The sequence below is a fragment of the Oncorhynchus masou genome, unplaced genomic scaffold (genome assembly GCF_036934945.1).
Source record: "Oncorhynchus masou masou isolate Uvic2021 unplaced genomic scaffold, UVic_Omas_1.1 unplaced_scaffold_666, whole genome shotgun sequence".
Lineage (NCBI taxonomy): Eukaryota > Metazoa > Chordata > Actinopteri > Salmoniformes > Salmonidae > Oncorhynchus > Oncorhynchus masou.
The window spans coordinates 53,543-77,404 of record NW_027013106.1 but is presented as its reverse complement, the minus strand read 5'-3'; the positions used below and the strand labels follow the sequence as shown (position 1 = coordinate 77,404).

At 42.6% G+C, this 23,862-nt stretch overlaps 3 protein-coding genes across 4 annotated transcripts in view; 1 reads left to right on the top strand and 2 right to left on the bottom strand.

Annotated features, from left to right (window-relative positions):
* LOC135536804 (zinc finger protein 585B-like) overlaps positions 1 to 23,862 on the bottom strand; it is a 110,355-nt gene that overhangs the window by 44,575 nt on the left and 41,918 nt on the right. The gene's annotated exons all lie outside the window — the stretch shown is intronic.
* Positions 994 to 16,241, top strand: LOC135536813 (zinc finger protein 501-like). 2 transcript variants are annotated; one of them, XM_064963053.1, is made up of 3 exons: positions 994 to 1,157; positions 11,221 to 11,438; positions 13,279 to 16,241. In XM_064963053.1, the coding sequence occupies exons 2-3, from the start codon at positions 11,234 to 11,236 to the stop codon at positions 14,376 to 14,378; spliced, it is 1,305 nt and encodes a 434-aa protein (XP_064819125.1). In that variant the 5' UTR covers positions 994 to 1,157; positions 11,221 to 11,233; the 3' UTR covers positions 14,379 to 16,241. The 2 variants fall into 2 exon arrangements, with proteins under 2 accessions (XP_064819125.1, XP_064819124.1); XM_064963052.1 differs by lacking the exon at positions 994 to 1,157 and adding an exon at positions 5,855 to 5,917.
* Positions 20,431 to 22,741, bottom strand: LOC135536815 (zinc finger protein OZF-like). Its single transcript, XM_064963064.1, has one exon. The coding sequence runs from the start codon at positions 22,366 to 22,368 to the stop codon at positions 21,145 to 21,147; it is 1,224 nt and encodes a 407-aa protein (XP_064819136.1). The 5' UTR covers positions 22,369 to 22,741; the 3' UTR covers positions 20,431 to 21,144.

Genomic DNA, 23,862 nt, shown 5'->3' with positions numbered 1-23,862 from the left:
TGTTACCTTTCTCTTACTTATCGTAAGAGTAGGGGTGTTAACCCTGGGGTCCAGGCTAAATTATCATTCTGACCATCATTGCCATCTAATCATCCCCAGCTTCCAGGCTCATTCATCCCCCCTCCTCTCCCCTGTAACTATTCCCCAGGTTGTTGCTGTAAATGAGAACGTGTTCTCAGTCAACTTCCCTGGTAAAATAAAAAAATGTAATTACTTAAGCATTAATGTGCACTGTTCAAAATATATCTACAGTCAACGCTGTTGCTAGCACTAGCCCCCAAAATAAAGCATCCGATCTGGGTTAATTTGGTAGAGTTTACGAAAACAAATATAATACAAGTGTCAGCCCAGATGAGGAATAAGAAACATTCAAAGCACATGTGATGTTTGTATTTAGGCAATGTAATTTCTACTTCTTACACAGGATTTAGCTAGTTAAAATGAAGTGTATCTTTAGGAGTATTTCATGTGTACCTGTACATTACCCACCCTGACAACCTGGCCCTCAATTTAAAGCCCGTGGAAGTGACATAACAAATACACTAGTACAACACAGAGTATATTTAATATCTGCACAAGTACAATGTAATTACTAGGTGTTACACAGGATTGCAATTACAGTGAACCAATAGCCAGTGGTGGAAAAAGTACCCAGCTGTCATACTTGAGTAAAAGTAAAGATACCTTAATAGAAAGTCGCCCAGTAAAATGCTCCTTGAGTAAAAGAATTTGGTTTTAAATATATTTAAATTGCAAAAGTCAATGCATTAATAATTTCAGATTCCTTATATTAAGCAAACCAGATGGCACAATTTAAAAAATATATTATGGATGGCCAATGGACACACTCCAACATTCAGACATCATTTACAAACAAAGCATTTATGTTTAGTAAGTCCACCAGCTCAGAGGAGGTAGGGATGACCAGGGTTGTTCTCTTGGTAACTGTGAATTGGACCATTTTCCTGTCCTGCAAGCATTCCAAATGTAATGAGTACTTTTGAGTGTCATGGAAAATGTATTGAGTAAAAAGTACATGATTGTCTTTAGAATAGGAGTCGAGAAGGTCAGTGTGCAAAATCTGGACATGATAGATTGCGGCGAAAGAAAAAGAGTGTTATAGACAAGATAAAAACGTCAAGACAGAAGAGAGAAAGGTACGTTTTCCATGCAATTTGTTTCGTTTTCTTTTGGGAATACATGAATAGTGCTGGACGATTTAGCATAGGACGTTAGATAACTAGCTAGCTAGCATTTGGCAGCTACCTAACTAACGGAAGGCTAGCTAGCCAACGGAAGAGGCATAACTGTAGCAAACGTTAGTTGGCGTTAATGTTAGGTCTACCAACTAGGCTAGCTAGCTAACGGAAGAGCCATAACTGTAGCAAGCTAACGTGTTAGGCCTATCAACCAGGCTAGCCAGCTAACAGGTTACCATAGCACACTGTACGGAATATATTTACCATGTAGTATGTTGAGTTTTGTGTGGATTAGCTAGCACGATAGTTTTCTGACCTTGACTAGCCACTGTAGCTAAATTACCTAAAATAAACTGGCAAATAGCTATGTTATGGTCGCTACTCGCTAGCTAGCCTTTGTTAGCCGGGCTCACATTTGCTAGCCGCAATAACGATTATCCACAACAGTATAATTTACGGTTCGCCGTCCTAATAAACGTCCCCATTGTAAACAACAAGGTGTGGTCTATCTTGTTTTAGTTATACAAATCTTTCGTGTTAGCATGCACTTTTATAGCTAGCTGGATAACACAATAACTTGTTAGCAAGGCCTAGGTAGCTATAGGCCTAAACAATGGAAAGCATGATGATGATAACTACTAGAGGGTAACATAGTGTCCAAATTGTCATACATTCTTCTCTACCACAGATTTCCACAAGGTCTCAGTCTCCAGGATGGGAAATGCTTACTAGAAAGAAACATACGACAACAGAGACAGAGTTGTTGATTTCCATTTTTATTTGTAATGTTAAAAAGGGTAGAAAAAGCCAATCCTGTTTTTCTATATTAGCTGCAGTGCATTTGGAAAGTATTCAGAACCCTTGATTTTTTCCCACATTTTGTTACGTTACAGCCTTATTCTAAAATTGATTACATAAAAGTTTTCCTTCTGCAATCTACACACAATACCCTATAATTCCAAAGCGAAAACAGGTTGTTAAATTAAAATAAAAAATTCTACAAAATTAACTTATTTGCATAAGTATTCAGACCCTTTGCTATAAGACTCGAAAATGAGCTCAGGTGCATCCTGTTTCCATTGATCATTCTTGAGATGTTTCTACAACTTGATTGGAGTCCCCCTTTTGGCAAATTCAATTGACTGGACATGATTTGGAAAGACGCACACCTGTCTATATAAGGTCCCACAGCTGACAGTGCATGTCAGAGCAAAAACCAAGCCATGAGGTTGAAGGAAATAACCATAGAGCTCAGACAGGATTGTGTGGAGGCACAGATCTGGGGAAGGGTACCAAATAATGTTTGCAGCATTGAAGGTCCCCAAGAACACAGTGACCTCCATCATTCTTAAATGGAAGAAGTTTGGAACCACCAACATTTACATTACATTTAAGTCATTTAGCAGACGCTCTTATCCAGAGCGACTTACAAATTGGTGAATTCACCTTCTGACATCCAGTGGAACAGCCACTTTACAATAGTGCATCTAAATCATTTAAGGGGGGGTGAGAAGGATTACTTATCCTATCCTAGGTATTCCTTGAAGAGGTGGGGTTTCAGGTGTCTCCGGAAGGTGGTGATTGACTCCGCTGTCCTGGCGTCGTGAGGGAGTTTGTTCCACCATTGGGGGCCAGAGCAGCGAACAGTTTTGACTGGGCTGAGCGGGAACTGTACTTCCTCAGTGGTAGGGAGGCGAGCAGGCCAGAGGTGGATGAACGCAGTGCCCTTGTTTGGGTGTAGGGCCTGATCAGAGCCTGGAGGTACTGCGGTGCCGTTCCCCTCACAGCTCCGTAGGCAAGCACCATGGTCTTGTAGCGGATGCGAGCTTCAACTGGAAGCCAGTGGAGAGAGCGGAGGAGCGGGGTGACGTGAGAGAACTTGGGAAGGTTGAACACCAGACGGGCTGCGGCGTTCTGGATGAGTTGTAGGGGTTTAATGGCACAGGCAGGGAGCCCAGCCAACAGCGAGTTGCAGTAATCCAGACGGGAGATGACAAGTGCCTGGATTAGGACCTGCGCCGCTTCCTGTGTGAGGCAGGGTCGTACTCTGCGGATGTTGTAGAGCATGAACCTACAGGAACGGGCCACCGCCATGATGTTGGTTGAGAACGACAGGGTGTTGTCCAGGATCACGCCAAGGTTCTTAGCGCTCTGGGAGGAGAACACAATGGAGTTGTCAACCGTGATGGCGAGATCATGGAACGGGCAGTCCTTCCCCGGGAGGAAGAGCAGCTCCGTCTTGCCGAGGTTCAGCTTGAGGTGGTGATCCGTCATCCACACTGATATGTCTGCCAGACATGCAGAGATGCGATTCGCCACCTGGTCATCAGAAGGGGGAAAGGAGAAGATTAATTGTGTGTCGTCTGCATAGCAATGATAGGAGAGACCATGTGAGGTTATGACAGAGCCAAGTGACTGGTGATTTAATCAATTTTAGAATAAGGCTGTAACATAACAAAATGTGGAAAAAGTCAAGGGGTCTGAATACTTTCCGAAGGCACTATATATCAAGTAATTTGCCACCTAGTACAGCCAGAAGAGGAGCGGCCACTGCTCGGAGCCTGGTTCTTCTCTAGGGTTTCCCTAGGTTCCTTCTAACGAGTTTTTACTAGGCCCTCTGCTTCTGTATGGGGTTTAAGTCTCGGTTCCAGCCCCCTCAGCGGAATCGATCAAACACCGGGAGCATCCATTTTTCAGGGAAAAGGAAGAGAGGAAGCCAAAGCCTGAAAACCGCAAGCTTGTGGTGTTTATTTTACACCTGATACGTTAGGTCAGGGTATCTGTAAAGCACTTAATTACAAACTGCAGATGTAAAAAGGGCTTTATAAAATACATTTGATTGACATGTATATCACAAAAAACTGACTGGATCTTCTGATGTTGTTCACACATGAGACCATGTTGACACATTCTCTACATCCAGGGAAAATCACAGAGCTAAGAGTTCTCACCACTGCCCACATTGTGAGGAGATTTGACCAATTCTATCAAGCTAAAAATACAGACAATATAGAATCTTTATCGCTGCTCTGACTGTGGGAAGAGCTGCAAAATATCAAGGGATCTGATAGTTCAACATTCAACACTGGAGAGAAGCCTGTGAATATTTTCTCCCAGCAAAGCAACTTAAAAACACACCAACATATACACACACAGGAGAAAAGCCTTATTCCTGCTCTGACTGTTGGAAGAGTTTCTCTTAACATGGCCACTTACAAAGACACGAAAATATACATAAATGTGAGAATCCTCATCTGTTCTCTGTCTAGTGAAGATTAAAATCATTCCTTCACTTAATTCTCAAGAAATCGTAGCTCACTATTGTAATCCTATTGTTTCTCACTGTGAGGAAAGAGAGCGTTCTAGAATGTTAGCCTCTCTTTACTTTACTGGTCAGTATTCACCTTGTCAGTTTTGGTGTCTTTTGTTAGCTTCTACTGTAGAGATATTTAGAGCACCTTAGATTTGCCTTTAGGGTTGAATATCCTCTATGAGGCTGGGTGACTGGGTGGTACTGCTTCCCTCTGCAGTTTTCTGTGGTAATGAGCTGGTAGACACAACATTTATCAGATAGAGATGGTATGAACATCAGTTTTCACCATTCATTTGGGTGGATACCTTTTGTTTCTTAAACTGTATTTTAAAACTAGATTAGTTATTTTAGTCATTAATGATGAATATGTTTGGATAACTTACATGAATTTGTACTGGTCAAACTCTTCCCTTTTGTATAATGAATTACCAAAAAACAATGTTTCAAGTGACATATTTCCTGTTTTTCTGAAGCTGAACCAGACAGGAAGTTTAAATGAGCATCACAAAGCTAAATCTGATCTATTCTCTAACATGTTTTGTCAGCATAAGCAGCTGTGAGACCTGCTAGAGTACTGCAACTGTATTGATCTACTGAGTCATTGTAGTTTTTTGGGGGTTAACTTTACAGTAAATGTAATGCTTTTGTTTAATTCATGACATTCCAACAAATATCTGTATTTATCTACTCAATACATGTCATGACACCTCTACACACTGGGACAAGCCACTTTACTAGTCACCAATATTCTCTACATCAAATCAGCGATGTCTGTTTAACAGTCTTATGGCCTGGAGATAGAAGCAGTTTCATTCTCTGTCCCAGCTTTGATGCACCTGTACTGTCTCTGCTTGCTACATGGTAGCAGGGGGAACAGGCCGTGGCTCGGGTGGATGAGGTTCTTCATCTTCCAAATCAAATGTAATTGATCACATGCACATGGTTAACAGATGTTATTGATCACATACACATGGTTAACAGATGTTATTGATCACATACACATGGTTAACAGATGTTATTGATCACATACACATGGTTAACAGATGTTATTGTGAGTGTAACGAAATGTGTGTGCTTCTAGTTCCAACTGTGCAGAAATATCTAGCAAGTAATATCTAGCAATTCCACAACAAATACCTAATACACACAAATATAAGTAAAGGAAGGGAATAAGAATATATATTAATATATGGATAAGCAATGTCAGAGTGGCTAAGATGCAATAGATATTATAGAATACATACATATATTTTACATGCTTTATCAGTAGTTAGTCCATCAGTCCAATACATGTCGCTGTTGCACTACGGTAGTGGGAAACAGGAAGTTCCGGGTTGCCTGCCACCATTCTTCGGAATAAAGAAAACAACAGAACGGTGTTGTGAGTTTCGCTTTATTACGACAGGTATGTAATACCACATTTAAACTGTCTAATAGCGAAAAAGCGTCATAACGTATTAGATAACACAACGTATAAGATATTATCACGTTTGGGAAAGGTTTTGTGTAATTTCTCGTGTCAAACCGAGTGAGTGAAGAACGCGATAAAAAAATATTTTACAAGCACACGGAGCGGGGTCCACCACACGTTAATTTGTGAGGCGTTCCAGGTTCATACATAACTCAGTTGTGTTCGCCTGGCGATGTTCAATATAAAAACGCTGTGGAAAGTTGCAGACAGAAATGGCCTGAATAGAACTGACATGATTCCTTAGAATCAGAGGCATGTTTGTTCTACATAATACATTTCTATCTGAATGTGGCCAACGTCTCCGTCCTCCTCCTGGAAGCAGCAATGGTACCCGCTTGTCCCTAGCTATGTGAAGCTAGCCAGAATAACAATTGGCCACAATTGTTGGTTCTCCCTCAACATAAAAGGCCCTCATTGAAATTGTTACAAAATAGTGGAATAATTTCACATTTGGACTAGGCAACACTAAACATGGTTAGAATGTTGTTACTTAATTTAAAATGGATTAGAATGGCTCCGGAGTAGATGGCTGCTGTTTTATGGTTTCCTAACCAATTGTGCTATTGTGTGTTTTTTGGCATTGTGGGTAATCTGCTTCTACCCTCAGTCCTATTTGCCAACGTACAATCATTGGATGACAAAATAGACGAGCTACGATCACAAATAAACTGCAATGTCTTATGTTTCACCGAGTCGTGGCTGAACGATGACACAGATAGCATACAGCTGGCAGGGTTTGCACTGCATCGGCAAGATGGAACAGCTGCCTTTTGTAAGATCAGGGGTGGTGTCTGTGTATATTTGTAAACAACAGCTGGTGCATGAAATCTAAAATTAAGGAATTCTAAAGGTTTTGCTAGCCTGAAGTAGAGTATTTCATGATAAGCTGTAGACCACTCTATTTACCAAGAGAGGTTTCATCTATATTTTTCATTGCTGTCTTTTATCGCCACAAACCAATGCTGGCAGTAAGGCTGCACTCAATGAGCTGTATAAGGCCATAAGCAAACAACAAAAATGCTCATCCAAAGGTGGCCGGACACTTTTTAATGCAGGAAAGCTGAAATCTGTTTTGCCCCATTTCTACCAGCATGTCACGGATGCAAATAAAACTACTCTAGATCACCTTTACTCCACACACAGAGACATGTACAAAGCTCTCCTTCGTCCTCTATTTGGCAAATCTGACCATAAATCTATCCTTATGATTCCTGCTTACAAGGATGTGTCAGGGCTCGCAAACTATTACAGACCACAAAAGGAAGCACAGCCGCGAGCTGCCCAGTGACACGAGCCTACCAGACGAGCTAAATGACTTCTATGCTCACTTCGAGGCAAGCAACACTGAAGCATGCATGACAGCATCAGCCGTTCCAGACGACTGTGATCACGCTCTCCGTAGCCGATGTGAGTAAGACCTTTTAACAGGTCAACATTCACAAGGCCACCGGGCCAGACAGATTACCAGGACGTGTACTCCGAGCATGCACTGACTAACAGGAAAGTGTCTTCACTGACATTTTCAACCTGTCCCTGACTGAGTCTGTAATACCTACATGTTTCACTCACGTCTGTAGCCATGAAGTGCTTTGAAAGGCCGGTCATGGTTCACATCAACACCATTATCCCAGAAACCCTAGAACTAATGCCCCAAAGATCCACAGATGATGCAATCTCTATTGCACTCCACACTGCCCTTTTCCACCTGGACAAAAGGAACACCTACGTGAGATTGCTATTCATTGACAACAGCATTCAACACCATAGTGCCCTCAAAGCTAATCACTAAGCTAAGGACACTGGGACTAAACACCTCCCTCTGCAACTGTCCCCAGGTGGTAAGGGTAGGTAACAGCACATCTGCCACGCTGATCCTAAACACAGGGGCCTCTCAGGGGTGCGTGCTCAGTCCCCTCCTGTACTCCCCGTTCACTCATGACTGCATGGCCAGGCGTGACTCCAACACCATCACTACGTTTGCAGAAGAGTGTGCAAAGCTGTCATCAAGGCAAATGGTGGCTACTTTGAATAATTTCAAATATAATATATATTTTGATTTGTTTAACACTTTTATTTTTGGTTACTACACGATTCCATGTGTTATTTCATAGTTTCATAGTCTTCCCTATTATTCTACAATGTAGAAAACAGTAAAATAAAGAAAAACCCTTGAATGAGTGGGTGTGTCCAAACTAATGACTGGTACTGTGTATATTTACATTTTTAATGGATTATTGGAAATGATGCAGACAATTACATTGATGGAAGCCACAATCTGTCTGCAATATTAAAGCTGATCTACCACCCCCAAAAAAGTATACTAATAATCAACACAGACTAGACAGCTAGTATAAAAGCCTTTGGCTAAAATGCTGCTAGCGGTACCAATACCGTACGAGACAATCTGAGCATTCATTTTCCAGAATAAATGTTCATTGATACCCTGGTTTTAGTAGTGTAACTCTGCTCTCAATCTGAGTAGTTGAGACATAAAAAGGGTACTGATAGAAAAGGTAACTTCTCTATTACAGTAAAATAATGTCTCAATGTGTTTTGGTGTCAATATGAACCATTCTTTTGGACTAAACCACAAATGTAAATAGCTAGTTGAAACTGCTTGCCAGAGAGGAAGATGTGATCTCGCAACTTTGTTGTCGTGAAAGTCAGGGGGAGGGGCTTGGTGTGTGTAAGTCATAGAGAAAGAGGCGAAGCAAGAGGTTTCACTCTCGCTAAATTCTGTCTAAAAATTAGCCCAATGTGTTTTTATGGGCTTGTTTTGGACCTAAGTTTGTTGCCTGACTTCCGCCTTTGGGACAACAACTCCCATTGTTAGGGTGAAGACGTGCATCTTGTCATTATATACAGATCTCTGGTGTAAATGGGAAGGTGCACACGGCATAGAGGAGCGAAGGAGATGAGACCAAAAATACAATGACAACAAGAGGACATAAAACACTCAAACAAATGAAAGTAAATACAGGCATTTGGAGTGTCGCGCAAAAACATACATTTGAATTAATTCTATATCACCCAGCCCTGAGTACAGTAGAGTATAATGTACTGGATTGTACCTTACTTTACTCTGTTGTGTCCTCAAGACGTCTTTTCAACTTTCAATTAACTGATTTCAACATCCAGAAAATACTTATTTTAATGTGCAGATATGACTTTTCAACTTTCAGTCATAACCTAAAATGAATCTAACTTCAACGTTTGGACTAACTTCAACGTTTGGACTAACTTCTAACTTCAACGTATTTTAGATGTTTTTTTTCTTACTAGGACTATTGTAGTTCATAGGAGGAGGGCGGTATTTCAGCCAGGACCAGCCTGTGTCTGCGTCAAGCATAGAGATGGATAGAAGACTCAACCTCTATGTAACCCGTTTTAGCATGGACATTGTCATTGAGGGTTTCCACCATTTTAAAGTAGTCAAATGGATGGGGATTCCGATGGGTTAGGAGCAATCAGCCAATTATTAGTGCCTTGTCTTCTTCAAATTGGGTGCTATAGTTTGTAAATATTTGACACCGCCATCTAGTGGCCAATAACCAAATGACACTAATTGGTTCAGGACTCCAGCACTGCAGGTGGCGCTAACTCTGTGGTGTCAACGGACTTCCGTTCAGGCAATGCCGGTGCATGAGAGAGAGACAATTTCAAGGTTACATTACTGTTTTGAAGCAGAACGTAATGATTATCAGTTTTCTACATGTGAAGTAATATTCAGACACATTCAGTTGTATCTATCCTTATATATTACTATGGTGTGAACGCGAAATACAATTGGAGTTAAATAATACAGAGAACACAAGGCTATTCAGGAAAATTGTACATAGTGCTGCCCAATACATACTGCAGCCTTGTACTAAATGGTTTTTGAGTCATTTATGCATTTTCTTTTTAAGAGGCTCCTCTGTCCTCGTCTCATTACCTGTATCTATGGCACCTGTTTGAACTTGTTATCAGTATAAAAGACACCTGTCCACAACCTCAAACAGTCACACTCCAAACTCCACTATGGCCAAGACCAAAGAGCTGTCAAAGGACACCAGAAACAAAATTGTAGACCTGCAATAGGTAAGCAGCTTGGTTTGAAGAAATCAACTGTGGTTGATTACTCTGCCAGGTACTCAAATCCTGCAGTGCCAGACGTGTACCCCTGCTTAAGCCAGTACATGTCCAGGCCCGTCTGAAGTTTGCTAGAGAGCATTTGGATGATCCAGAAGAAGATTGGGAGAATGTCATATGGTCAGATGAAACCAAAATATAACTTTTGGGTAAAAACTCAACTCGTTGTGTTTGGAGGACAAAGAATGCTGAGTTGCATCCAAAGAACACCGTACCTACTGTGAAGCATGGGGGTGGAAACATCATGATTTGGGGCTGTTTTTCTGCAAAGGGACCAGGACGACTGATCCGTGTAAAGGAAAGAATGAATGGGGCCATGTATCGTGAGATTTTGAGTGAAAACCTCCTTCCATCAGCAAGGGCATTGAAGATGAAACATGGCTGGGTCTTTCAGCATGACAATGATCCCAAACACACCGCCCGGGCAACGAAGGAGTGGCTTCGTAAGAAGGATTTCAAGGTCCTGGAGAGGCCTCGCCAGTCTCCAGATCTCAACCCCATAGAAAATCTTTGGAGGGAGTTGAAAGTCCGTGTTGCCCAGCAACAGCCCCAAAACATCACTACTCTAGAGGAGATGGAGGAATGGGCCAAAATAGCAGCAACAGTGTGTGAAAACCTTGTGAAGACTTACAGAAAACGTTTGACCTCTGTCATTGCCAACAAAGGTATATAAGTAGTATACAAGTAGTGAGATAGACTGTTGTTATTGACCAAATACTTATTTTTCACCATAATTTGCAAATAAATTCATAAAAAATCCTACAATGTGATTTTCTGGATTTTTTTGCTTCTCATTTTGTCTGTCATAGTTGAAGTGTACCTATGATGAAAATTACAGGCCTCTCATCTTTTTAAGTGGGAGAACTTGCACAATTGGTGGCTGACTAAATACTTTTTTTGCCCCACTGTATGTGAATTTAGGAAATCTACTATAGGTTATGTGCACTGTAATTTAAGGTGTGCACTTTGTCTTATGTGAAATTAATAAATGGTTTGTTTTCAATGTTTAACTACCTGATCTAATATCATTTTTTGAGAATAAAGAAAGTACCAGAACTCTCAAGACAATAACTTTAGGGTGGGCCATTTTCTCTTCATTACTACAGGCCAACTCCGATTATGTCTGAGGCTGGTAACATCAAAAGTGAGGACAAACCCAATCTACAGTCACTGGGTCCTGATTGTGACAGTGGAGCCCAGTTTGCTCTGCAGGATCCAGAGATGGCATCAGTGAAGCTGGAAGACTGCAGTCAAACACTGGAGCTGAATGTCAACATTAAAGATGAAGAAGAGGAGGAAAAGATTGGGAAATCTCTTTCTCATGGTAAGAGCAGGTTCTGTCTATACGTTATCTTCATAAGTTAGACCTCCATAAGTTATTGATAGGTTTAATTCTGTAAATCTGACATCCTTGAACAAGTTCTATGAAATGAGTCTGTGTAGTTACTAACCCTTGTGATAGTGAGTGGAGGATGATATGAAATGAGTCTGTGTAGTTACTAACCCTTGTGATAGTGAGTGGAGGATGATATGAAATGAGTCTGTGTAGTTACTAACCCTTGTGATAGTGAGTGGAGGATGATATGAAATGAGTCTGTAGTTACTAACCCTTGTGATAGTGAGTGGAGGATGATATGAAATGAGTCTGTAGTTACTAACCCTTGTGATAGTGAGTGGAGGATGATATGAAATGAGTCTGTGTAGTTACTAACCCTTGTGATAGTGAGTGGAGGATGATATGAAATGAGTCTGTAGTTACTAACCCTTGTGATAGTGAGTGGAGGATGATATGAAATGAGTCTGTGTAGTTTCTAACCCTTGTGATAGTGAGTGGGGGATGATATGAAATGAGTCTGTGTAGTTACTAACCCTTGTGATAGTGAGTGGAGGATGATATGAAATGAGTCTGTGTAGTTACTAACCCTTGTGATAGTGAGTGGAGGATGATATGAAATGAGTCTGTGTAGTTACTAACCCTTGTGATAGTGAGTGGAGGATTATATGACTCATAATATTCACCCCTTTTTGCCCTCAACTGCTGAACAGCTTTTAGGACTGAGACCCCATTTAGTCAACTCGTCGATTGTTTGGTCGATAGATGGAGTGTTTTTCCAACAGTTTTGGAGGAGTTCCCACAAATGCTGAGCACTTCTTGGATGCTTTTCCTTCACTCTGCGCTCCAACTCATCCCAGACCATTGGGTTGGGTAGATATCGGGTGATTGTGGAGGCCAGGTCATCTGATGCAGCACTCCATCACTCCTGGAGGTGTATTTTGGATCATTTGCGCCGTTTGAAAAATAAATGATAATCCCACATAGGGCAAACCAGATGGGATGGTGTATCTCTGCAGAGTGCTGTGGTAGCCATGCGGGTTAAGTGCGACTTGAATTCTAAATAAATCAATGACAGTGTCACCAGCAAAGCACCATCACAGCCTTTCCTCCATGCTTCTTGGTGGGAACCACACATGTGGAGATAATCTGTTCATCAAGTCTGCGTCTCACAAAGACAGGGGTTAGAACCAGAAATCTAACATTTGGACTCATCAGACCAAAGGACAGATTTTCATCGGTCTAATTTCCATTGCTTGTGTTTCTTGGTCCAAGCAAGTCTCTTTTCTTATTGGGGTCCTTTAGTAGTGATTTCATATTATACAATGTAGAAAATAGTAAAATTAAAGAAAAACCCTTGAATAAGTAGGTTTGTCCAAACATTTGACTGGTACTGTGTATATAAAACATGTATGACACACTAGACATTTGTCTGAGTGAATCTGATAATATTTCTGGTTGTCTTGACTCACCGTCAAATAAAAAATTGCAAGTGAGCGAAGTCTGTTTCTACAAAAAATCTAGCTCCCTCGAGTATTTTATGTGTCTTCATTTTTAATCGCAGTGCTTAAAGCATCAGACAAGCTCAGTAGCCTCCATATAGTTGATTTTATTTCAACACATATATATATGATAAAATAAATGTTTTACATTTTTTTTAAATTTACTAGGGAACGATTGGTCGAAAAAAATAAAGACTCGGTCGACCAGGATTTAATTTTTTTGTCGGGACAACCCTAATAGATTTATTCCCTGTATTGTACAGCCTACTGTTATGAAGCCATGTGTATATCACCCCAACTGACTGGTTCTTATGATGTTGTTCACACAGGAGACCATGTTGAGACATTCTCTACATCCAGAAAGCAACAGCAGGAAGATCACAGAGCTAAGAGGTCTCACCAATGCCCACATTGTGAGGAAATTTTCCCAAAACTATCAAAGTTAAAAATACACCTACAAATACACACAGGGGAGACTCTGTATTCTTGCACTGACTGTGGGAAGAGTTTCACAACATCACAGGCTCTGACAGTTCATCTGCGAGTCCACACTGGAGAAAAACCTTACTCCTGCTCTGACTGTGGGGAGAGTTTCTCGCATCAGAGCAACTTAAAAACACACCAACGTATACATACAGGAGAGAAGCCTTACTCCTGCTCTGACTGTGGGGAGAGTTTCTCTCAACAGAGCAGCTTAAAAACACACCAACGTATGCACACAGGAGAGAAGCCTTACTCCTGCTCTGCCTGTGGGAAGAGTTTCACCTCATCAAGCAGCTTAAAAAAACACCAACGTGTACACACAGGAGAGAAGCCTTACTACTGCTCTGATTGTGGGGCGATTTTCTCTCAGCAGAGCAGCTTAAAGTCACACCAACTAATACATACAGGAGAGAAGCATTACTTCTGCTCTGATTGTGGAAAATGTTTCACAAGATCAGTTGAGCTAAGAGTTCATCTGAGAACACACACAGGAGAGAAGCCTTACTGCTGCTCTGACTGTGGGAAGAGTTTCTCTCAACAGGGCCACTTAAAATGTCACCAGCGAATACACACAGGAGAGAAGCCTTACTACTGCTCTGACTGTGGGAGGAATTTTTTTCAACAGAGTGGCTTAAAGTCACACCAACGTATACACACAGGAGAGAAGCCTTACGCATGCTCTGACTGTGGGAAGAGTTTTTCAAATCAGAGCAACTTAAAAACACACCAACGTATACATAAAGGAGAGAAGCCTTACTCCTGCTCTGACTGTGGGAAGTGCTTCACAACATCAACTGAGCTAAAAGTTCATCAAAGAAGACACACAGGAGAGAAGCCTTACTTCTGCTCTGACTGTGGGAAGAGTTTCACCCGATTGGCTACCTTAAAAACACATCAATGTATACGTAAAGAAGAGAATTCACATCACTTGTCTCAGACCAGCTAAGATTAAAGTCACTCCATCAATTAATCCTCATCTCATAAAAGAAGTGGTAACATTAATAAAGAGTAACACTATTGTAATTATATTGTTTCTCACTGTGAGGGAACTGTGAAGAGGAAAGAGTGCGTTATAGAATGATGTCATTGGAAAGTATCCTTTTTTTAATGCACCATTTGCACATGTGTTGATGTTGTGGTGGTGCTGGAGATGATGAATATGAAGTTGAAACATTATAGAAATTTCCCTTTAAGACAAAAACGGGTCGGGGTGGATGGGTCAGCATATAACATGAATATCTTGCAACCCAAAGGTTAGTGTATGTGGGCACCTGCTCGTGGAACATCTCATTCCAAAATCATGGGCATTAATATGGACCTGGTCCCCCTTTTGCTGCTATAACAGCCCCCATTCTTCTGGGAAGGCTTTCCACTAGATGTAACATTGCTACGGGGACGTGCTTCCATTCAGCCACAAGAACAGTAGTGAGGTTGGACGATTAGGCCTGGCTCGCAGTCGATATTCCAATTCATCCCAAAGGTGTTTGATGGGGTTGAGATCAGGGCTCTGTGCAGGCCAGTCAAGTTCTTTCACACCGTTTTTGACAAATCATTTCTCTATGGATGTGTATTTGTGCTTGGGTGTATTGTCATACTGAAACAGGAAAGGGCCTTCCCCAAACTGGTGCCACAAAGTTGGCAGCACAGAGTGATCTATAATGTCATGTTATGCTGTAGCCTCAAGATCTCCCCTCACTGGAACTATGGAGCCTAGCCCGAACCATGAAAAACAGCCTCACACCATTATTCCTCCACCAACCTTTACAGATGGCACTATGCATTGGGGCAGGTAGCGTTCGCCTGGCATCCACCAAACACAGATTTTTCCATCGAACTGCCAGATGATGAAGAGTGATGCATCACTCCAGACAACACGTTTACACTGCTTCAGAGTCCAATAGCGGCGAGCTTTACACCCCTCCATGCGCATGGTGATCTTAGTCTTGTGTGCGGCTACTCGGCCATGGAAACCCATTTCATGAAGCCCCCGATGAACAGTTCGATTTTATACTCCTGTCAGCAATGGGTGTGGCTGAAGTAGCCAAATCCACTATTTTGTGTGTATATATAGTGTACTTAGCATGTTAATTCATGTTTGCAACAACAAATTGGAATTTGTCAAATATACGCATCGCAAATTCGTAACATATTGTACGAATTGTCATTCATACATCTTAGAAATCGTATTACATTCATAGGCCAATGTAACATAACATACTGCATCATACTAAATTGAGTGGTATGGTTTTGCTCTGACACCAAGTTCTCCCTCTGCAGTTCTCTGTTGAATGAGCTAGTAGACACATGTATCAGATAAAGATGGTGTGATGATCAGTTCTCTGTGGGAATGAGCTAGTAGACACATGTATCAGATAGAGATGGTGTGATGATCAGTTTTCACCATTACTTTGGGTGGATACTTTTTTACTACATAATGACTTTTGTTTAATGATACACAGGCTATGAAATGACTTCCCTGTTTATTAAATTGTCTTTTAAAACTAGATTAATTATTATAGTAATTGATCATTAATACATTTGGATAACTGTAATGAACTTAATTTATCTGCTAATGAAAAATAAACATTCTACATGAATTTTTGCTAGTCAACCTTTGTTTTTTGGGTTATCTATACAGAAAATACAATGTTAATTTCTAATTGACATGTTTATCTACTCAAAACATGTCACTACACCTTTACACATCACCATGGGGACAAGCCAATTTGCTAGCCACCAGTAATTGCTACAATGCACACATAGATGTTTTGCAGTAGAAAAGACTTACATATGTTTCTTATTAAATAACAGTTCAATAAAAATTATATTGTGCAATGAAACCAAGTGTATTCATAATTTTGTTGGATTAAAAGTACTTGCAAATGTTTGATTGTGTTCACTCGCCGTGTGATCTTTTATAGAACTCACCAGCATGTGGTCCTAAAGACTGGAAAGGAGTTGAGCCATTCCTATGAGGAAAGAATATGGTTTGGGGATGAATCCAGGAAATAAAGTCTGAGGTTAACACAGGCTTAGGAGATCTTATATGTTTTTGTTCTACAAGATAATATCAGTCATGTAACATGACCTGTATGAATAATGAAGCCTTTTATGTGCTTTATATGATACATAACTGCAGCAAAACGCAAAAAAAAGTGATGTTAGCTGATGAAGATGAACTCATAGAACAAAACGTATAAGATCTAAGCCTGTGTTTACCACAGACCTTTTAGTGCCTACAAAAAGACCATTACTATTGCTCTCGATTGCTTTGCAGCATGGGGAGGGGGCATGATCACGGAGCGTGCGTTCTTCTTGTTTGGTGTTTATTGGTGGTGTTCAGACCAACGTTAAAGGTGCATCACTGCCACCTGGCCTGGAGTGTGATAGAGACATGTGGTTCTGTCCTGGTGACATCACAGGGTCAGAGAGAACTCCTGATTGTAGTCATACCAAAACACTACAGGCACTCAGCCCATAAGAACCATTCATACTGTCAGATCTAATATGAAGAACTGAATACAACCATAAGAACCATTCATACTGTCAGATCTAATATGAAGAACTGAATACAACCATAAGAACCATTCATACAAGAGTTTGACCAGTACAAATTCATGTAACTTTATTTTTAATTAGCAGATCAATTAACTTAACTTATGCAGTTATCCAAACACATTCATTATCAATGACTAAAACAAATTTTTTTTTTAAAGATAACTTAATAAACACATGTAGTTGTTTCATAACCTGTGTATCATTAAACAGTTGTTTAATAGCAAAAAATAATCCCCCCAAACTAATGCTGAAAACTGATCATCTCTATCTGATACATAGTGTCTACTAGTTCATTCCCACAGAGAACTGCAGAGGGACAACCTGAATGAAAGCAAATGCCCACAGCAACGTTCCAACATCTGGTGGAAAGCCTTCCCGTAAGAGCCTGTTATAGCTGCAAAAGGGGGACCAACTCCATATTAATACCCATGTTTTTGGAATGAGATGTTCGATGCGCAGGTGTCCACATACATTTGGTCATGTAATGTAGAATTTGTATGATATGTTATGAATTGGAATTTGTCAAATATGTTACAAATGTTCAATATGTTACGAATTACAATTTATTGTTGCTAATGCTAGCTAGGTGGCTATGCTTTGGGTTAAGTTTAGGGTTAGGGGAGAAACGTTTAGCTAACATGCTAAGGAGCGGCATGCTAAGCTAACATGCTAAGGAGCGGCATGCTAAGCTAACATGCTAAGGAGCGGCATGCTAAGCTAACATGCTAAGTAGTATCTAAAAAGTAGTAAGACTTTGCAAAGTTGCTTATTAGCTAAAATGCTAAAGTCATCTGTGATGAGATTAAAACATGCAACCTTTGGGTTGCTAGATGTTCGTGTTATACGCCCACCCATCCAAAGAGCAGAGTTCATCTCAGCCAATGCCTCCCTCCAGTCCCTCGACTTCTTGGCTCTGACGGAAACATGGATCACCACAGATAACACTGCTACTCCTACTGCTCTCTCTTCGTCCGCCCACGTGTTCTCGCACACCCCGAGAGGTTCTGGTCAGCGGGGTGGTGGCACCGGGATCCTCATCTCTCCCAAGTGGTCATTCTCTCTTTCTCCCCTTACCCATCTGTCTATCGCCTCCTTTGAATTCCATGCTGTCACAGTTACCAGCCCTTTCAAGCTTAACATCCTTATCATTTATCGCCCTCCAGGTTCCCTCGGAGAGTTCATCAATGAGCTTGATGCCTTGATAAGCTCCTTTCCTGAGGACGGCTGACCTCTCACAGTCCTGGGCGACTTTAACCTCCCCACGTCTACCTTTGACTCATTCCTCTCTGCCTCCTTCTTTCCACTCCTCTCCTCTTTTGACCTCAACCTCTCACCTTCCCCTCCTACTCACAAGGCAGGCAATACGCTCGACCTCATCTTTACTAGATGCTGTTCTTCCACTAACCTCATTGCAACTCCCCTCCAAGTCTCCGACCACTACCTTGTATCCTTTTCCCTCTCGCTCTCATCCAACACTTCCCACACTGCCCCTACTCGGATGGTATCGCGCCGTCCCAACCTTCGCTCTCTCTCCCCCGCTTCTCTCTCCTCTTCCATCCTATCATCTCTTCCCTCTGCTCATACCTTCTCCAACCTATCTCCTGATTCTGCCTCCTCAACCCTCCTCTCTTCCCTTTCTGCATCCTTTGACTCTCTATGTCCCCTATCCTCCAGGCCGGCTCGGTCCTCCCCTCCCGCTCCGTGGCTCGACGACTCATTGCGAGCTCACAGAACAGTGCTCCGGGCAGGCGGCGGAAATGGAGGAAAACTCGCCTCCCTGCGGACCTGGCATCCTTTCACTCCCTCCTCTCTACATTTTCCTCCTCTGTCTCTGCTGCTAAAGCCACTTTCTTCCACTCTAAATTCCAAGCATCTGCCTCTAACCCTAGGAAGCTCTTTGCCACCTTCTCCTCCCTCCTGAATCCTCCTCCCCCTCCCCCCTCCTCCCTCTCTGCAGATGACTTCGTCAACCATTTTGAAAAGAAGGTCGACGACATCCGATCCTCGTTTGCTAAGTCAAACGACACCGCTGGTTCTGCTCACACTGCCCTACCCTGTGCTCTGACCTCTTTCTCCCCTCTCTCTCCAGATGAAATCTCGCTTCTTGTGACGGCCGGCCGCCCAACAACCTGCCCGCTTGACCCTATCCCCTCCTCTCTTCTCCAGACCATTTCCGGAGACCTTCTCCCTTACCTCACCCCGCTCATCAACTCATCCCTGACCGCTGGCTACGTCCCTTCCGTCTTCAAAAGAGCGAGAGTTGCACCCCTTCTGAAAAAACCTACACTTGATCCCTCCGATGTCAACAACTACAGACCAGTATCCCTTCTTTCTTTTCTCTCCAAAACTCTTGAACGTGCCGTCCTTGGCCAGCTCTCCCGCTATCTCTCTCAGAATGACCTTCTTGATCCAAATCAGTCAGGTTTCAAGACTAGTCATTCAACTGAGACTGCTCTTCTCTGTATCACGGAGGCGCTCCGCACTGCTAAAGCTAACTCTCTCTCCTCTGCTCTCATCCTTCTAGACCTATCGGCTGCCTTCGATACTGTGAACCATCAGATCCTCCTCTCCACCCTCTCCGAGTTGGGCATCTCCGGCGCGGCCCACGCTTGGATTGCGTCCTACCTGACAGGTCGCTCCTACCAGGTGGCGTGGCGAGAATCTGTCTCCTCGCCACGCGCTCTCACCACTGGTGTCCCCCAGGGCTCTGTTCTAGGCCCTCTCCTATTCTCGCTATACACCAAGTCACTTGGCTCTGTCATAACCTCACATGGTCTCTCCTATCATTGCTATGCAGACGACACAATTAATCTTCTCCTTTCCCCCTTCTGATGACCAGGTGGCGAATCGCATCTCTGCATGTCTGGCAGACATATCAGTGTGGATGACGGATCACCACCTCAAGCTGAACCTCGGCAAGACGGAGCTGCTCTTCCTCCCGGGGAAGGACTGCCCGTTCCATGATCTCGCCATCACGGTTGACAACTCCATTGTGTCCTCCTCCCAGAGCGCTAAGAACCTTGGCGTGATCCTGGACAACACCCTGTCGTTCTCAACTAACATCAAGGCGGTGGCCCGTTCCTGTAGGTTCATGCTCTACAACATCCGCAGAGTACGACCCTGCCTCACACAGGAAGCGGCGCAGGTCCTAATCCAGGCACTTGTCATCTCCCGTCTGGATTACTGCAACTCGCTGTTGGCTGGGCTCCCTGCCTGTGCCATTAAACCCCTACAACTCATCCAGAACGCCGCAGCCCGTCTGGTGTTCAACCTTCCCAAGTTCTCTCACGTCACCCCGCTCCTCCGCTCTCTCCACTGGCTTCCAGTTGAAGCTCGCATCCGCTACAAGACCATGGTGCTTGCCTACGGAGCTGTGAGGGGAACGGCACCGCAGTACCTCCAGGCTCTGATCAGGCCCTACACCCAAACAAGGGCACTGCGTTCATCCACCTCTGGCCTGCTCGCCTCCCTACCACTGAGGAAGTACAGTTCCCGCTCAGCCCAGTCAAAACTGTTCGCTGCTCTGGCCCCCCAATGGTGGAACAAACTCCCTCACGACGCCAGGACAGCGGAGTCAATCACCACCTTCCGGAGACACCTGAAACCCCACCTCTTCAAGGAATACCTAGGATAGGATAAAGTAATCCTTCTCACCTATATATAATTTGAGTGCAGTTACCTAATATTCTGGTATGGCACAAGGTCAGTATGACGGTATGACAATCTGGATAACACCCAAGCCGAGCTAAGGTGTCCAATAGAGATAAAATATTCCCACAGGCAGTGCAGTACACACAAGCTTTTCCCAGGAGTGTGTTCCCTGATTAACTTTTAGATCACCCAGTGCTGTGAAGCCTTTTCCACAGTCAGACAAGGAGTAAGGCTTCTCCCGGTCTAAGAAGCAGTAGATCTGTTCTATGTGCACTATTTCTATGCTTCCCGTTCTGAAGTTTTGTTTTTTACTTCCATTTTTGTACAACAGCTGAAAATACAATATTTTGAGAATGGAAAATATATTTCACAGAGGTTTAGATGGTACAATGATTCACTACACAATGGCTGCTTATTTTAGAACTATTGCAATTTTAACATGCAGGAAATGGTGGAGTGATTTCTACATAGTGCATATTTAAGTGATGGAGTGACTTTAAGTCTTAGCTGGTCTGAGAAAACTGATGAGGCTTCTGCCCTTTATGTATACATTTGTGGCGTTTTAAGGTATCCAATCGGGAGAAACTCTTCCCACAGTCAGAGCAGGAGTAAGGCTTCTCTCCTGTGTGTATACGTTGGTGTGCTTCTAAGTTGCCCAGTTGGGAGAACCTTTTTCCACAGTCAGAGCAGGAGTAAGGCTTCTCTCCTGTATGTATTCGCTGATGACATTTCAACATATCCAATCGGGAGAAACTCTTTCTACAGTCAGAACAGGTGTAAGGCTTCTCTCCTGTGTGTGATCTTTTATGAACTTTTAGCTCAGCTGATGTTGTGAAGCACTTCCCACAGTCAGAGCAGGAGTAAGGCTTCTCTCCTGTGTGTATACGTTGGTGTGCTTCTAAGTTGCCCAGTTGAGAGAAACTCTTACCACAGTCAGAGCATGAGTAAGGCTTCTCTCCTGTGTGTATTCGTTGGTGACATTTTAACATATCCAATTGGGAGAAACTCTTTCCACATTCAGAGCAGTAGTAAGGCTTCTCTCCAGTGTGCACTCTCTGATGAACTGTCAAAGCTTGTGATGTTGTGAAGCTCTTCCCACAGTCAGTGCAGGAGAAAGGCTTCTCTCCTGTGTGTATACGTTCATGTGTTTTTAAGTTGCCCAGTTGAGAGAAACACTCATCACAGTAAGAGCAGGAGTAAGGCTTCTCTCCTGTGTGTATACGTTGGTGTGTTTTTAAGCTGCCCAGTTGAGAAAAACTCTTTCCACAGTCAGAGCAGGAGTAAGGCTTCTCTCCTGTGTGTATTCGTTGGTGGGTTTTTAGGTGGCCCTGTTGAGAGAAACTCTCCCCACAGTCAAAGCAGGAGAATGGCTTCTCTCTTGTGTGTATTCGATGGTGGGTTTTTAGATGGCCCTGTTGAAAGAAACTCTCCCCACAGACAAAGCAGAAGTATGGCTTCTCTCCAGTGTGCACTTTCTGATGAGCTGTCAGAGCCTGTGATGTTGTGAATCTCTTCTCACAATCTGTGCAGGAATACAGATTCTGGTCTGTGTGTATTTTTAGGTGAATTTTTAGATTTGATAGAATTGGGAAACTCTTCTCACAATGTGGGCAGTGGTGAGACCTCTTAGCTCTGTGATCTTCCTGCTGTTGCCCTCTGGATGTAGAGAATGTCTCAACATGGTCTCCTGTGTGAACAACATCAGAACCAATCAGTTGATGTGACATACACGTCAATCAAATGCATTTTATGAAGCCCTTTTTACATCAGCAGTTTTCACAAAGTGCTTTAAAATATATCCAGCTTAAAACCTCAAAGAGCAAGCAATGCAGATGTAGAAGCACATTGGCTAGGAAAAACTCCCTAGAAAGGAGGAACCAGGCTCTGAGGGGAAGCCAGTCCTCTTCTGGCTGTACCGGTAACATATGAACTCATCAGTAGGCTGTACAATCCAATCGGGGAATACATCTATTCTAATAATAAATAAAAAGTGGGTAACAGTCAGGCTTGTGGTCTATATAAATGCAACATGTAAAGTGTTGGTCGAAAGGTTTCATGAGCTGAAATAAAAGATCTCAGAAATGTTTCAGTCACAAAAAGCTTATTTCTCAAAAATGTTTACATCTCTGTTAGTGAGCATTTCTCCATTGCCAAAATAATCCGTCCACCTAACAGGTGTGACATATCAAGAAGCTGATTAAACAACATGATCATTACACAGGTGCACCTTCTGCTGGGGACAAAATGCCACTAAAATGTTTTGTCACAACACCACCACAACACCACCACAGAAGTTTTGAGGGAGCGTGCAATTGGCATGCTGACTGCAGGAATGTCCACCAAAGCTGTTGCCAGAGAATTTTATGTTAATTTCTCTATCATAAGCCACCTCCAACAAAAAAAAAAAAATTTGGCCCGTATGTCCAATCGGCCTCACAACCGCAGACCATGTGTAACCACGCCAGCCCAGGACCTCCACATCCGGCTTCTTCACATGTGGGATCATTTGAGACCAGCCACCCGGACAGCTGATGAAACTGAGGAGTATTTTGGTCTGTAATACAGCCCTTTTGTGGGGAAAAACTCATTAAGATTTTTTGGGCCTAGCTTCCAAGTGGGTGGGCCTATGCCCTCCCAGGCCCACCAATGGCTGCTCCCCATGTCTTAAGTGTAAAACTAACGATGACTCAATAATCCATGCCTTCTTGGAGTGCAATACATTTAAAAAGTTATGGGCGGAGTTAGAAAGTTGGCAGAAGTTTTACAATGTAAATTTACTTTGAATCTGTCTATCTGCATATTTCAAGACATGGCATATGGGGGTGCCATGGAGTAGACCATTCTTTTCTCATCAATGATTTTGAAAAAAAATCTCCTCTACAGTGGATGAATCAAATGTAATATTTCAAATATTGAAAGGGTGTAATGAGAAAAACAGAACAGTACAATTTGAGGCCATATGGCATAGAATGCTACAAGCAAAGTTCCAGGGGATGAAGGAGAGTGTGAACCATAAATGATGTGTATGGTAGCAGTCGAACAGTCGCAAATAGATTCATTTTCTCATGCTGCACAAGACTGATTGGCTACTGTCTGGGTGGACTAATCCATTGCGGAGGCCATAGGGATGGCACAGTCCATCACTAAGACATGTGCTACTGAAATTGTATATGGTTATATTATGTAAGAATAATGGTGCAACACTAATACAAATTACTTTA

Excerpts from the sequence above, each read along its gene's own strand:
- LOC135536813 (XM_064963053.1), top strand. The coding sequence starts at position 11,234 with ATGTCTGAGGCTGGTAACATCAAAAGTGAGGACAAACCCAATCTACAG. Across the intron at positions 11,439-13,278 it reads TGGGAAATCTCTTTCTCATG|GAGACCATGTTGAGACATTC; the intron begins GTAAGAGCAGGT and ends TTGTTCACACAG.
- LOC135536815 (XM_064963064.1), bottom strand. The coding sequence starts at position 22,368 with ATGTCACATCAACTGATTGGTTCTGATGTTGTTCACACAGGAGACCAT.